The sequence below is a fragment of the Pistacia vera genome, unplaced genomic scaffold, assembly GCF_008641045.1.
Source record: "Pistacia vera cultivar Batoury unplaced genomic scaffold, PisVer_v2 Contig591, whole genome shotgun sequence".
NCBI classification, from domain to species: domain Eukaryota; kingdom Viridiplantae; phylum Streptophyta; class Magnoliopsida; order Sapindales; family Anacardiaceae; genus Pistacia; species Pistacia vera.
Window position 1 is genome coordinate 250,178 of NW_022196436.1, and position 14,914 is coordinate 265,091.

Genomic DNA, 14,914 nt, shown 5'->3' on the forward strand with positions numbered 1-14,914 from the left:
TTGTTATTTCATAAACCTCAGGGTGGATTTGTAATTATATTATACCTGAGGGGAATTAAGATTTTAAGTCTATAGTATTTTAATTTATTTATGGATTTTTTTGTTATATTTCAATTCTATAACTATCAATTATAAATATTTATTTGTTCAGGTGAAAGTTCAAATAATAAAATATGCTGGATGATATGGAAATTAATGAATCTGGGGACGGACAGGGTTGCTTAATAATTTGCCAATTTTTTAAGATAAAAAATAAATCTTCAAAAAGAGAAGGAATATGCCAGGTAACGTTTCGCCACAAATAGACACGCTTAAGACTTCAACCATAAAGCAAAATATAATTTAAAATCATTTTTAATGAATAATCTAAATACAGTCTGATAGTAATAACTATCTTTTAAATTGAAATTTTGACTTTATATTTTAACTTAAAAAATTAATTACTTAATCCCATATCATATGATCTGATATGTTTAACATAACGTATCTAATGTTGCCAAATTCTTCAGCACTCTATATCTTCACATTTAGAGAAAATGCCCTAAATTTGTAAATAAGTTTACGTATTCCAAGTTTTTATCCTAATTTATGGCTTGCAAATAATTTGTAATTCTTTAGAATATATGATTATGAGGCTCATGATGTATGTACTTCTAAAAGACAAAATTTAAGCTCTTTTGCATTAGTCTTAATGAGAGATCGAAATCAAAAGGAAAATAGCTGAGAAAAGAGCTGAGAAAGTGCAAGAAAGTGGAAGAAAATGAGAGAAAAAATCTGGATATTTCCGTGTGTAATATTTCTTATTAATGCAAACAGTTACAAAGTTTGTTAATATACAAACTAACCCCAGTCAACAAGTCAACGGGTTAGCTTTCATGAGATTACAAATTTACCCTTAAAGGCATCAATAAAAGACCCATGTTCTAACATTCCCTTGTAAACAAAACCTCCATTGAACCCTTAAATGCATTAACAAAACCATATTCTAACATTCCCTTGTAAACAGAACCTCCATTGAACTTAGTAGGATTCCTTAATAGCCTATTTTATTCATCCTTTCATTCCCTCGCAAATTCAACCTCCATAGAACAACTCAGATGCCATTCAAAACAAGGCACTCAGTACTTCCAGTACATCTGGTTAACCAATAGCCAGCATAACAAAAAAAAAAAAAAAAAAAAAAAAAAAGAACTCCCCAGCAATGAGCTTAGCTTCATGTATTTCAGCTCAGAACATTATCTCCATGTATTTCAGCTAAACCAAACCATAACATCAACAACATTCATTTTTTAGCATAACAACAGTAGTCAGCATCAAAACATTCATAACAGCAGTAGTCAAGTAGTTAGCATCAAAACATTTTTCAGCAAGGAACTTCATGTATTTCAGCTCATAACATTAGCTCCATGTATTTTAGCTTAGAACATTAGCTCCATGTATTTCAGCTCAGAACATCAGCTCAACTACTTATCCAACCAAAAGACAACAACAACAGTCAACAACTTACCAAAAACAGAACATCAACAACATTCATTTTCATTTTCCAGTATTAACAACAGTAGTTAGCACCTCAACCTCAATTACTTATTCAACCAAAAACAGAATAGAAACAACATTCATTTTCATTCTCCATCATAACAACAGCAGTTAGCAACTTAACCTCAATTACTTATTCAACCAAAAATCAGAACAATAACAACATTCATTCTCCAGCTTAACAACATAACAACAACAACATTCATTCTCTAGCATAAAAACAGAACAACAACAACATTCCTTCTCCATAACAACAGCAGTCAATAGCTCATACTCAATTACTGCTCAACCAAGAAACATATCAATCACTCACCAAGAAGCATATTCATACACCATTTTCAGTTTAAAACAGTAGCTCAAAGCAAGACAAATTACCAAGAATTATAAAACAAACTCAGACAACTATTCTTTTCGTTTTGTAGGTATATCAATAGATATTTTTGAAAGGGAAACAGAAGCAGCTGGAATGGTAAGATTATCCCTCAAAATTTCAAACCTGGAAGTGGATAGAGCTTTAGTGAATATATCAGCCTTCTGATATTCAGTAGATACATACTGAACTTTAAGTTTATTTGTTGTAACTTGTTCCCTCACATAGTGAGCATCCAACTCAATGTGTTTAGTTCTTCCATGAAAAATAGGATTCAAAGCTAATGATCCTGCACTTTGATTGTCACACCAAATAATAGGAATTTCACTAACTGGTAAGCCAATTTCAGTAAACAGACTGTAGAACAAGGTTATTTCAGTGGGCCCTTGAGCCAATGCTCTATACTCAGCTTCAGTTGAGAATAGAGAGACAACTTTCTGTTTTCAAGAAGTCCACTACAGTAAATTAGTGCCAAGGAAAACACAACACCCACTGGTCGACCTCCTGTCATAGAGACTGCTGGCCTAATCAGCATCTATAAAGCATTCTAGATTGAATCTCTGAGTTTTACTAAAAAAGAAACCAAAATTAGAGGTGCCTTTAATGTATCTAAGCAGTCTCTTGCAGGCTTGCCAATGCATTTGGGTGGGATCCTTTAAAAATTGGCTTAACTTATTCACTGCATAGGATATATTTGGCTTGGATAAAGTTAGGTACTATAGAGCACCAATAGTGCTCCTGTAGAGAGATGGATTATCATAAGATACACTATCGTCCATAGAAAGTTTAGTACCAACCGCCATAGGTGTGGAACATGGATTGCAATCAATCATATTTGTCTTAACTAAAAGATCCTTAGCATACTTTTATTGACTCATATGGAGACCAAATTCATCTCGGGAGACTTCAAAACCAAGAAAGTATTTCAAAGAGCCTAATGTTTTCAATGCAGACTGAGTATTAAGATGTTGAACAGACTCTTGAACCAATTGAGAATCATTACTGGTAAGGAGAATGTCATCCACATAAACTAATACATACATAATCTTCTCCTTATTTTGGTAAATGAACAGACTAGGATCAGTAAACGAGTGAACAAATCCCCATTGAAGAAAAGCCTTTTTCAACTTATCAAACCAAGTCCTAGGGGCCTCTTTAAGACCATATAATGCCTTGGTCAAATGACACACATGATGTGGAAATTGTGAGCTAGCAAACCCTTCAGGCTGAACCATATACACGTGCTCAGTAAGATCACCATTCAGGAATGCATTATTGACATTCACTTACTGAATATCTCATAACTTACAGCCAAACTCATGATTACTTTAATGGTAGGAGATTTGACAACATGACTAAAGGTTTCTAGGTAATCAATGTCGGGTGTTTGTTGAAACCCTTTAGCTACAAATCTTGCTTTAAACCTCTGAATAGTGCCATCAGGATTATGTTTAATCTTAAACACCCACTTACATCCTACAGTATGCATATCTAAAGTAGCTGGGATCAATTCCCAAGTACAGTTAGCCATCAAGGCATCAAATTCAGCTTGCATGGCAACTTTCCAAGATGGATGAGAAAGTGCCTCCGCAACTATAGTTGGTTCCTTATAATCCAGATAAGAGGAGGTGACTAAAGCTGTGTTATGTGCCTTGGCTTTGGACCTAGTGATCATAAGGTGTACATTTTCTGCTGAGGGTAATTAGTGGATATAAGGTAACTTAACTACCAGTGGAACAATGTCAAAGGAAGTGTTTGATAGGAGAGATATTGGTGAAGGGTTGGGAGCAGATATTGAAGATATGGGTTGTGTTTGGTGCTATGTTTTAGATGTAGGAGAAGGCAAGACCTGGGATATAGACACAGGTGAGGATATTGACTGAGAATGTTACTGATTTTGTGTGGTAGAAAGCTGAGGAATGTGGGAAGAAGTGGACTGTGAGTTAGACTGACATTGTGTGGCAGGACAACCAGAGGACAGACAATTAGTATGCTGTTTTTGAGAGGAATGTAAAGGTGGGAGAGGAACATGCCAAGTATTATAAACAAGAGAATATGTTGAACTATTAGGAGGGGCAGAGACAATGATAGGTCTGGAATTCTTAAAAGGGAAATCAAGTTCATCAGATTTAGCACTTTTGCAAATGTAAATCCTGCCAGAAACATCTAAGCATTTATATCCTTTATGATGCAAACTATATCCAATAAAAGTACATTTGGAAGTATGGAAATTGAATTTGTGTGAATTATATGGCCTAAGGAAAGGATATACAGCACAACCAAACACTTTAATGTTAGAATAATTGGGAATATTATGAAACAACTTTTGAAAGGGTGATTAATTAGATAACACTGGTGAAGGCAACCCATTTGTGAGATATGTGGTAGTTTGGAAAGCATGCCACTAGAATTTCAGAGGCATACAAGCTTAGGCAAGTGGAGTCAAGCCTTGTTCTAGAATTTGTCTATGTTTCCTCTCAACTCTTCCATTTTGTTGATGAGTGTGAGGACAAAGATGCCTAAAATGGATTCCATGAGCCTTAAAGTAAGGTACTAGAATTTTATATTCCCTACCCCAATCAGTTTGAACACATTTGAGTGTAGTGTCAAATTGTCGTTCAACCAATTTATGGAATTATGTGAACCCTGTATAGGTTTCAGATTTAGCTTTTAATGGAAAAATCCATGTAAACCTACTATGAACATCTAAAAACTGTATTTAGTATTTGAAACCTTTAGGTGTAGGTACTGGAAAAGGTCCCCAAAGGTCAGAGTACACTATATCTAGTGGCTTAAGGGTCTGAAAAGTAGACCTAGGGCAAACTAACTGATGTAGTTTACCATACTGGTAGGCTTGACAAAAAGGAACATAATTTGTGGCAATATGTGGTAAGTTCAGGTCTTTAAGCATTTTAGTGAGAACTGAAATATTAGGATATCGTAACCTATTGTGCCACAACATAAGATTCGTTTTTTGAGCAGGAAATGATTCAAAACCATGAGTTTTATTGAGTACAGTTATAGCACCAGGATTAGATACATTGCTAGTCATAAATGTTTCAGTGCATGCATTATTTAACTGAGCAAAATGAGAATTACAATCTAAATTGAACATATTTGAAATAGGAGCTAACAAAAGCTTATTGTTCGAAGAAACATTATTAGACTTAGTAAAATGATTAGACAAAGAAACATTAGAATTATTAGTAAACTTGGAATCAAAAGAGACAGCCAAATTTGGAGAGGAGTGAGGAGATGAATGAGCTGGAACCTGAAGTTGATACATACCAGCTTTAAGTACTCCTTGAAGCAGAATTGTCCTGGAGGTTATGTCCTTAACCACACAATAGTTAATATAAAACTCAACAAACACAAGATTATCCCTTGTCAACTTAGACACACTGAGCAAGTTTTTGGTAATAGTAGTACACATAACACATTCCTAAGGTATAAAGGTTGAAAAGGACAATGTAAAATTGTTGAACCAATATGGGAAATAGATAATAACTCACCATTACTCACTTGGAGCTGCTCACTACTTGTGCAGCTGGAGCTTGCTGTCAATTGTGAAAAATCAGAGGTCACATGGTCTGTAGCTCTAGAATCCATGTACCATACAACATCCTGAAAAGTAAAAGATGTAGCTATATAGTTGATTGCTGTAGAAGTAGGCAGATAGGACTATGATTGCCTTATGAAGGCCTGATTCTGCCCACCTGTAGGACCTGTACTCAATGGAGAACCAATGTTAGGATTGGATGAATGTGAGACTACAATGTGTTGAGGAAAAGACTGTCTAGAGGGTTGCACAGAAGTCCCAAAATTAACATTATGTGAGTAAGCATGGGGAGCTGTGGGTGAGTAGTTGTTTGACTGAACTCAGATGATCTGGAGAAACCAACAACATTAGAAGGACCAGAGTTATTTGTAAAGCCAAGAGAGCTGCTTGTGAAGCTAGGGGAGGGAGAATGTTGTCCTGTAAAGTGTACATCGAACCTATGATAACAGTTCAGTGCAAGATGCCTTGTTTTTCCACAAACTTGGCAAACAAATCTGTTTTTTCCTCTAGTCCTACCTCTACCTCTACCTCTACCACTACCACCAGAGTAACCATTATGAAACTGCTGATTATAGTATGAATTCTAAGCATATCCTGGTGTAAACATGGTCTGATTTTGAGTAGGTAAGGCATATGGTGAAGTGAAATTATGATGTGGTTGATCAGTTTGAGGTAAGGTATTGTACTGAGGTTTTCCAACAAGATTTTGAGCATCCTGATGTAATTGGGGTTTCTTATTGCTAGTATCTATAGCAAGGTTAGCAACATTAGCTAAAACTCCATGGAACTCGTTATGAACAACTGAATTCAAAGCAAAATTTGCCTTTTCCAGTCTTAACTCAAATTTTTGTAGGATTATTTGACCTTCTTGAATGGAAATTGGTTCCAGTCTTGATTCTAACCTAGAGGTTATATTGACTACAGCAGCATCATAATATGAATCAAGACCGTCTAATATATAATTCAGAAGTTCTTCATCTATGACACTAACTCCACTAGCCGACATATTTTTGGCAAACCCTTTCATTTTAAGAAAATAGGCATGCGTGCTAAGACTATCCTTCTTAGTGTTCTATAGCAAATTTTTAACATGTAACGTTTTGACTCTAGATTCAGTAAGAAATTCATTTTCAAGTGTAATCCAGATTTCAGTAGCATGTTGACGTTTAGCAATTACTGTAAACATTGATTCTAAAATTGAAGATAGCAACCAACTGACTAAAAGTTTATCAGTTTTCTTCCACAAAGTATACTCAGGATTAGGTTTATTGATTACCTTAGAGCTTGAATTTTCTGGTTGAACTCTAATGAATGGGGCAGGGCAAGAGACCAATCTAGTGAGATGTTCCTCAAGATCGTGAGAGCCAACAACGAAGATTATCTGGGACTTCGAGAAGTTGTGATTATCTCTCGTCAGCTTGGGTGAGATAATTGGAAGTGTGGAGGACGAAAAACCATAAGAATTGCCAGGATTAGTTGAGATGGTGCAGGGTTTTGAGTTTGGATTTGTTTCAGATTTGTCAAAGGAAGAAGAAAAAGAAGTTTGATCGGCCATTATTGACATTTGTCAATGGCTCTAATGCCAAATGAGAGATCAAAATCAAAAAGAAAATAGCTAAGAAAGTGCAAGAAAGTGGAAGAAAATGAGAGAAAAATTCTGGATATTTCCGTGTGTAATATTTCTTATTAATGCAAACAGTTACAAAATTTGTTAATATACAAGGTCAACGGGTTAGCTTTAATTAGATTACAAATTTACCCTTAAAGCCATTAATAAAAGACCCATGTTCTAACAGTCTTTTATCAAGTCCTTCAGGAGTAGAAACTTACACTAGAATAAAAATTTTAGCCGAATTTCTTGCATTAGTCTTTTTATCAATAGATATCCGATGCAATTTGGCATTAATTATCAATGGAGATTAATTGAGTGTTACATGCAATAAATGGTTTATCATGTCAATTAATTGACTATGTTTTCGTTTTAAAACAAGTTTTTATCCTTCACTCTTCGTAAAAGATTTTGATTACGTTCAAGAAGCATTTCGCTTATTAAATCACGAATCAATTACTTATTTTATTTTAAAAATAAGCAATTAAAAATAAATTTTACCTTTTATTTTTTAGCACAATTTGCTTGTAACAGAACCAAATATCGGCTTCAAAATAATAATAACGATAATGAAGAGAGATATTATCTACATCATTCTCTAACAAACCAAAAACTTGACAATATTAACATAATATTATATGTATATATAACAATATTTTATTGTAGCAATTGCAGCGACCCCAGAACCATACATATGTCCCTTGAAAGCACAAATTATGCATGAAGATGAATCAACCGAAATAAGAAAAGAAAAACCCCAAGCACTTATTTATAGATAAATACTACTAGGATAATAAATTACCAGTAACGTTATGCATACAAATTAAATTGAGTTGAGATTCCAACTTTGGATCCCAATTGATGTGGCTATTAATGTATCTCTTAATTGTAAAATTTTGTGTAGTGTTCTTGTTATTCCCGCAATTACTAGAATTCTTGATATACCAATAGCCACATTAGTTGGAATCTAAAATTGAAATATCAAATTTGTAAACATAATATTACTGTTAATTTAATTAAAATTTGCTGCGAGGTGACCATCCATATCTCTGCACTTCTTTGTTGCTAATTCCCTGTAGTCAACTGGATCTGGGATATTTTGACTCCGTTTCTCATATTCCACAATCCACTTCACCAGGCAGCTCTCTTCCTTTGGTATTGCTTGAGCAGTTGCCTTGAAGTTCTTGAAAGCCTTCATAATTTCTCCATCCATAATTTTGAATGTGATCATCTTTTTACTGTCATCTGCTGCTTCAATTGTTTCCGTGGCGCTTATTTCTTCTCCATCTACATAATTTAACATAATTAATAATTGTTTCGTCAATATGCATGCCCCTTTTTAATTCTTTGCATGGATAAAGTTTATTTAAGAATCAATGAGTACATGCTTGCACTTAATCAATATAGAAATTCTTCTGTAAGAATTAGATTCGATGAAATATAAAAAAAATGAAAGACTTCAATTAATAAACTAATTTAAATAAATTAAATTCGATGACAAAAACAATAATACATATGCAATATTGTATATAAAATTTTATGTAAACATGTTTATTAGATAAAAAAAAAAAAATTCTTGTTTTGATCGTTAATTTATTTAATTATGAATATATATATATATACACACGAGAGGCTGCGTTTGATTTTTAAAATAATTACAAATTAATATAATAATACAAGCTTATAATAAATAATGAAATTTAATTACCTAAGGTATAATCCCATTTCTTGACAGATCCCTTGGACTTCCCATCTTCTTTCTGGATATGAACACTTTGTACTTTGTCAGGGGACATTCTGGGAATTTCACGGCTTTGTCTTCTAAGGGTTTGGTAAAATTTGATCAGCCTTTGCCTTCAATTTCACTTCAAACTCTAGCTTGCCCTTTAAAGCCATCTCTAATTATTGATAAAGATTAAGTTCTTAAGTTTCAGAAGAACTTGATGAAGGCAAGATGATGGAAAATGGTTCACTCCTGTACCCTTATAAATAGTTGAATATTTGAGGTCTTTTTGTAATTAAGAACAGCATATTTTCATATCCTCCGCTGCTTTAGCTGCTAAATGTATAAGTCCAAAGAGTTTCAATCAATATATTTATTTTAAATTCATGTATGGTCAAGATTTTTGCTTTTTTTTTATTTATTTATTAAAGATTGTGAAGTTAGAATGGAACTTGTAAATCAAATGAGATATATTCTCTCCAATTATTATTAGTTTATAATCAATCAAATCAAATTTATTAGCAATTTTCCTGCATTCTCAAATCATCTCAACCCTCTAAAACATTCTCTAATGTTCTCCCGATTATCTCTGTTCAAACAATTTAGATCAAGGAAAAAGCTACTAAAACTAGTGAAAGGAATCTGTATTTTGCAAATTTAGTTAATTTCTGAGGCCTATATTAAGAGAGAATGATGAGGAAAATATCAAGATTCAGAAGTTCTTAGCCTTACAAATATGGAAACAATCGAGATTTTTTGTTGCTATTGTAGATCAAAATATTCTTGCATTGATGCTCATATAGTGTCTTCACATGCAAGATTTTAAAGCAAAAGGGAATATTTGAGCATCCTATCCAAAGGGATCGTTTCAAGTGGATGAGATTCTTGCAATGTTCTGCAAATTGAAGAGGAAGGAAGAGTACTGCCCGGTAGTTATATGAAAGAAGGAATCTTGTAAAAGAAAGTCGTTATCGGCCGCAATCATAAAGGTAAATGAATCAATAATGAGATTGAGGCTCAAGGCATAATATTCACCTAGCTAATAAAAAGTTTAATGATCAATGTCTGGTACGGTAGATTTTTCTATGTTAATTTTTTTTTCTGCAGTACAGGAGCTGTGAACTCTCAGTTTTTCTTGATCTATTTTACTATCATTTATTTATTTATTTTTATATCTCAGCCTGGCCCTGGAGCAAGGCTGGTACTGTAGTGTTCCCTAATTTTGGACGTCAAATTTGTAGGGGAAGCTGAAACTGACGGCAGAAAGAGTTTTAGTTCTAAGATCAAACACAATTTTGATTCTTCAGAAGCATTAAGCCGAACACTGGAAATGCAACTGCATTTTACTTCTGTATTTCTTCTTCTTCGATATTGAGTTTGCAAAATCACAGCACTTCCAAAACGCAGCACTAACTAACAACTCTGTTAACTTCCGTTATTGCATTTAACGTTTTCTGTTAAACGAACTTTCCCTTCCCGGAGTTGTTACGGCTAGTAATCATTCATTAACTCTAATAAAAAATAACATATTACTAGGGTTGTGTTTGATTCAGGGTGAAATATGATTAATTCTGCAATATTTGTTTATTTTTTAAGATTTCATCATTTGGTTGTCAAGTAATAAAATATTACGATAATCTTTTATTACAAATAGTGTTTATTATTGGTAATATTAAGGGTAATCAGATTAACTTTCCAAGGAGTGTTATTATAAGATTATCAGGGTAATCTTAATTTTGATCCTATTTTGTCTTTAATCTTTTATCATTTTGGGCACATTTGCCCTTATATGTCTATCAAATAACCATTACCATACCCCTCATATTTGAGAATTTAGCTAAAACATCCCAACCGCAAAAAAGTTAACAAAATACCCTCAATCACCCAAGACCATTGCTAGCCGCCGGCAGAAGTCATCATATTGGCGTAAGACTGGTGGGATCTTGCTAGTCGTGCGCCGATAAGAACGTTTCTGACCATGGATTTGTGATCCATGGTCGGAAATGGGCAGATCTGGCCGTGAAACGGTCATAGAAATGGCCAAATCTGGCTGTTTTCTGATCGATGGCCGGAAAAGGCCTTCCTGACGCACAAACAGCTAGATCTCGCTAGTCATGCGCCATTACGATGGCTGTTGGCAGTGGTGGCTGGCTGTTGGCAATGGCTTAGGGTGGGTGAGAGTGATTTTGGTACAAATTAAAGTTTTATATGGATGAGGTGTTTTAGCAAAATTTCAAATATAGGGTGTTAAAAGAAATGATTCAAAAAATAATATTATATTATTATTTAAAAAGGAGGGCAATTTAGTAATCTATATAACATACCCACTCATTTATGATCTTAACCAAACATGTTAATATAACACACTCACCAATTTATTCCAACTAGCCAAAGACATTTCTCTAAACATTTCTTGGTAATCTATCTTTCCATTAATATAACATTCTCCAGTAATATAATATTTCTTAAACCAAACGTTACCTAGGATTTAAAAAAAAAAAAAATACAAACAATTTAAAATAGTACGATTATTGTCATTGACCTCCTTTGAAGTCTATTGTTATTTTTAACATAACTTTGACCAATGATATAGAGAGTTAAGCAAAATTTTCAGAATTACATGTAGGTTTTAATATTGGGATGAAATTGAGATGAGGTTAGCGATATAAAAAATACTATATTTATAACTCAATCTCACAAGCTTCTCTTATAACCCTAACATGATAACAAAGTTATTATTACCACGTCAATTGACGAAGTTAACTAAACATGAGTGGCTACTCCTTTGGAATGAATGGTTGTTCGTTAGGGACGAACGACTGTTCATTCATAAGGAACAATCATTCTTTATGAAGGAATGATCACCTTATGAAGGAATTATTGGCGTGCTGTCGTAGGCACCCAGAATTAAAACCTAAGAATACACGTAGTAGTGTAAGTCAGGGTCGATCCCACGAAGAGTGTCTAGCTGAATTTTCTGTTATGTGAACAAGGCTGGGGGGGGGTTCTGTGTAAAACAGGAAACGTTCTTAGCAAAGACCAAAAACAAAAACAGTTCAATTCGAAATCAATTAATATAACGAAACTTGGTCTCCGTCAACATCCACCATCGGAATCTCACAACTGATCATTGATGCAAAAATAATCAATTCATACATTGAATATTCACCGTTGGAACTATTTTCCTATCTCTCCTTAATTTTAATTAATTAGGAAACAAGCGCTCTTAATTAATCTTACCACTAAACAACCCTAGACAAGCGCTCAAGATTTAATCTAGTGGCAGCCTTAAGAATTAGAGAGATCGATGAAGCTAAACAACACAAACACAAGCGGTTGTATTTAATTTAGTTGAATGTTCTTCGTAAGGTTACTAATTCCTGACGCAGCAAATTACTAACCCTAATTGCTTCACAAGTTGGAGGGATCAAACAATTACGGATTTGATATCAAACTTAGCAGTAGATTTCAACAAATAATACACTAGTAGGCCTCCTAGTAATTAAATGCATCAATCATAAAAATATGCACAGAATAACATTCAATACTCAAACATGAATTTAACACTAAAAACAGAAAGATCTCACAGTTTATTTGATTCCGAGGTTTCCGTTTCCTTCGACCAAGTTACAAAAGTTCTAGCCGCTCATGGCCATCACAAAAACTCAAGAGAAAGAAAATTCCAGAGAGGAAAAGAGAGAGAGGCGTGGTCCCTTCAAACCTAATCTGATCTCCCTTTTAAAATCTAATTTTAGAATTCGAATCCCACTCAATCTCCTAAAAGAAATATTCTCCTATCCTAAAATAACATTAATCCTAATTTAATTCTAATTGGAAATAAAATAAAATAGAGTCCTAATAAAATAGGAAAGTGGTGTTTCCAGCTGTAATTTTCGTGCAGCATGTATGTCTTCAAAACGTGCAATAATAGACTGACTTGCATAACAAGTCAGAACGCTCCAGGACGTCGGCAATGCAGGTGCGTCAACTTCAAGCTCGATTACAACCTTTATTCAGCCAGTATCTCTAAAAACTCAAAACATGAAAGTTGTAGATCTCTTTCTTAGCGTTCCACAGCATTTTGAATCATCTCAATCGGAGCTCGGATGAGAGAATTATGCCCAGAATACAAAGCAGTGGCGAAACTGTCCGAATTCCCCTAATTAATTCCGTTTTTCAATTAACACCTCCATTTGCTTCCTAAACCAAAATAAAGTAATAATGAGTACAATTAGGAAACAAATATGTATAAAAGACTAAACATTAAGGGGGTTAAATATGACATTTTGCATTCCCATCAATTATCATTCCTTCATAAGAAACAGTCATTCTTTATGAAAGAACAACCATTCGTCCCTAAGAATGCCTTGGATGTGGTGGGAGCTAACGTAACAGTTGTCAACTCAGCTACCATATTGGGGTTATAAAAGAAGGTTGTGAGATTAAATAATGAACGTAGCATTATACCCAAACAATATTATTAGAAAACTTTAAACTAAGTGGGTGGCGGGTAGAATACACAACACATAATTTTCAATAATATACTTTGGATTAAATTAGTGAAAGTAAGAAGATATAATTGTACATTAGATCACACAACACATAAAATAAAAAAGCACATAAAATAAAAAGCACAAACATTAATCACACAACTAAAAACTAAAAAGCAATTACCACTTTATAAAAATAATGTTAGTGATTCTTGGTGAAAAACAGAGCTGTACGGTTTAAGGGGAAGTGTTTGTCATAAAATGAAAAGTTGAGGGTCTTCTTGTAATTTTTCTTTTGCATTGTTTGTATACGGTGTCGTTTTGCACTTGATGGTTTCACATTGTTTGTAACGACACTTTAGCAGCTTACTTTAGCTTATCTTCTTCAGCTCATTTTTGCTTAAGCTCGTTTTGGAGTATAAAGCATGAGTTGATTGTAACTGATTTCAATTAATGAAAAACCAATTGAGATTCTTCTCTCTTTCATCATCTATTCTTCTTTGAGATTTACATGGTATCAGAGTCAAACGACTAACGTCAATGGCTAGAGTTCCTTGTAACAATCTGTCAAACAAGAGTGTAGAGAAGATGCTTAACGGCTCAACCAGTGCTCACTCTTTCGATTTTCAGTTCCAGTCTTCAAGTCATCACTCCAAAATTGACTAGAGATAATTACGAGACAATTATTGATTTTGGAGGTCTCAAGTTCTCTCTACAGTAGGAGCTCACGATCTTGAAGAACACCTAACAGGTTTGATTCCATGTCCAGAACCTCTTATTTCTTGTGATGATGATTTGAAAAAGCTAAGCTCAAGTGAAATTAAGGAAACCCTAGGAAAAGAGAAGATTAATCCGGAGTATATAATCTGGAAAAAGACTGATAAGTTTCTTGTAACCTGGCTCTTAGCGTCAATTTCTGAATGCATGTTTAGTCAAGTGTCGAAATGCAAGTTTTCTACTGATATCTGGTTCACACTTGAAAACGAGTTCTTGGTTGATTCTAAAGCCAGAGCTCTGAATTTGAAAAACCTGCTTCAAACCACACAAAAAGGCAATTTGAGTGTGAGTGAGTATGTGAAGAAAATGAAAGGAATTGCTGAGAGTTTATCGTCCAGTGTTCAGATTGTTTCAGATGAAGAAGTGTTATAGTATGTCTTAGATGGATTAGGTCCAGAGTTTGATGCAGTTGTCGTCAATCTGACTTATAGGATTGAATCCAAGTTTGATTCAATTACTTTACAAGAGGCTCAATTCCTGTTGCAGAAATATGAACTGAGACTTGAGAAATTTAATTCTCCTAATTTTCCAAATTGCTCAGTCAATGTGGCATCACTTAGTCCAAACTTAACTAAGTCTCAGCTTCCTTGTCACAACTCAGCGTTAGGACATTTAAATTCTGTTGAAGGTTTTTCTAGAAGTACTAGATCTGGATATTTTGGATCAATCAACCATAATGTTCCGCTGCAAAATGCTTTGTCTGTACTATCACATAGTTATCTATTGACTGTTGGAGGTCTGCCAATAAATCAGAATTCTCCTCATTTCTTATCTGAGGTTATAAGTCAGCTTTCAAATTTACCTGCCTATAGACCATTTTGATATGTTGGAAATGGCAGAGGCAGGGTAG

At 34.1% G+C, this 14,914-nt stretch overlaps 1 protein-coding gene across 1 annotated transcript; it reads right to left on the reverse strand.

Moving 5' to 3' along the window:
* Positions 1-8,086: 8,086 nt before the first annotated feature.
* On the reverse strand, positions 8,087-8,870 carry LOC116109931 (MLP-like protein 34). Its single transcript, XM_031396168.1, has 2 exons — positions 8,783-8,870; positions 8,087-8,361 (listed from the first exon to the last, which is right to left on the reverse strand). Exons 1-2 carry the CDS (start codon positions 8,868-8,870, stop codon positions 8,087-8,089), a joined length of 363 nt encoding a protein of 120 aa, XP_031252028.1.
* Between the last annotated feature and the right edge of the window lie 6,044 nt (positions 8,871-14,914).

Bases quoted from the DNA above. Each gene is read 5' to 3' on its own strand.
- LOC116109931 (XM_031396168.1), bottom strand. From the start codon at position 8,870: ATGTCCCCTGACAAAGTACAAAGTGTTCATATCCAGAAAGAAGATGGG. The intron at 8,362-8,782 runs GTAATTAAATTT...TAAATTATGTAG, and splicing joins GAAATGGGATTATACCTTAG to ATGGAGAAGAAATAAGCGCC.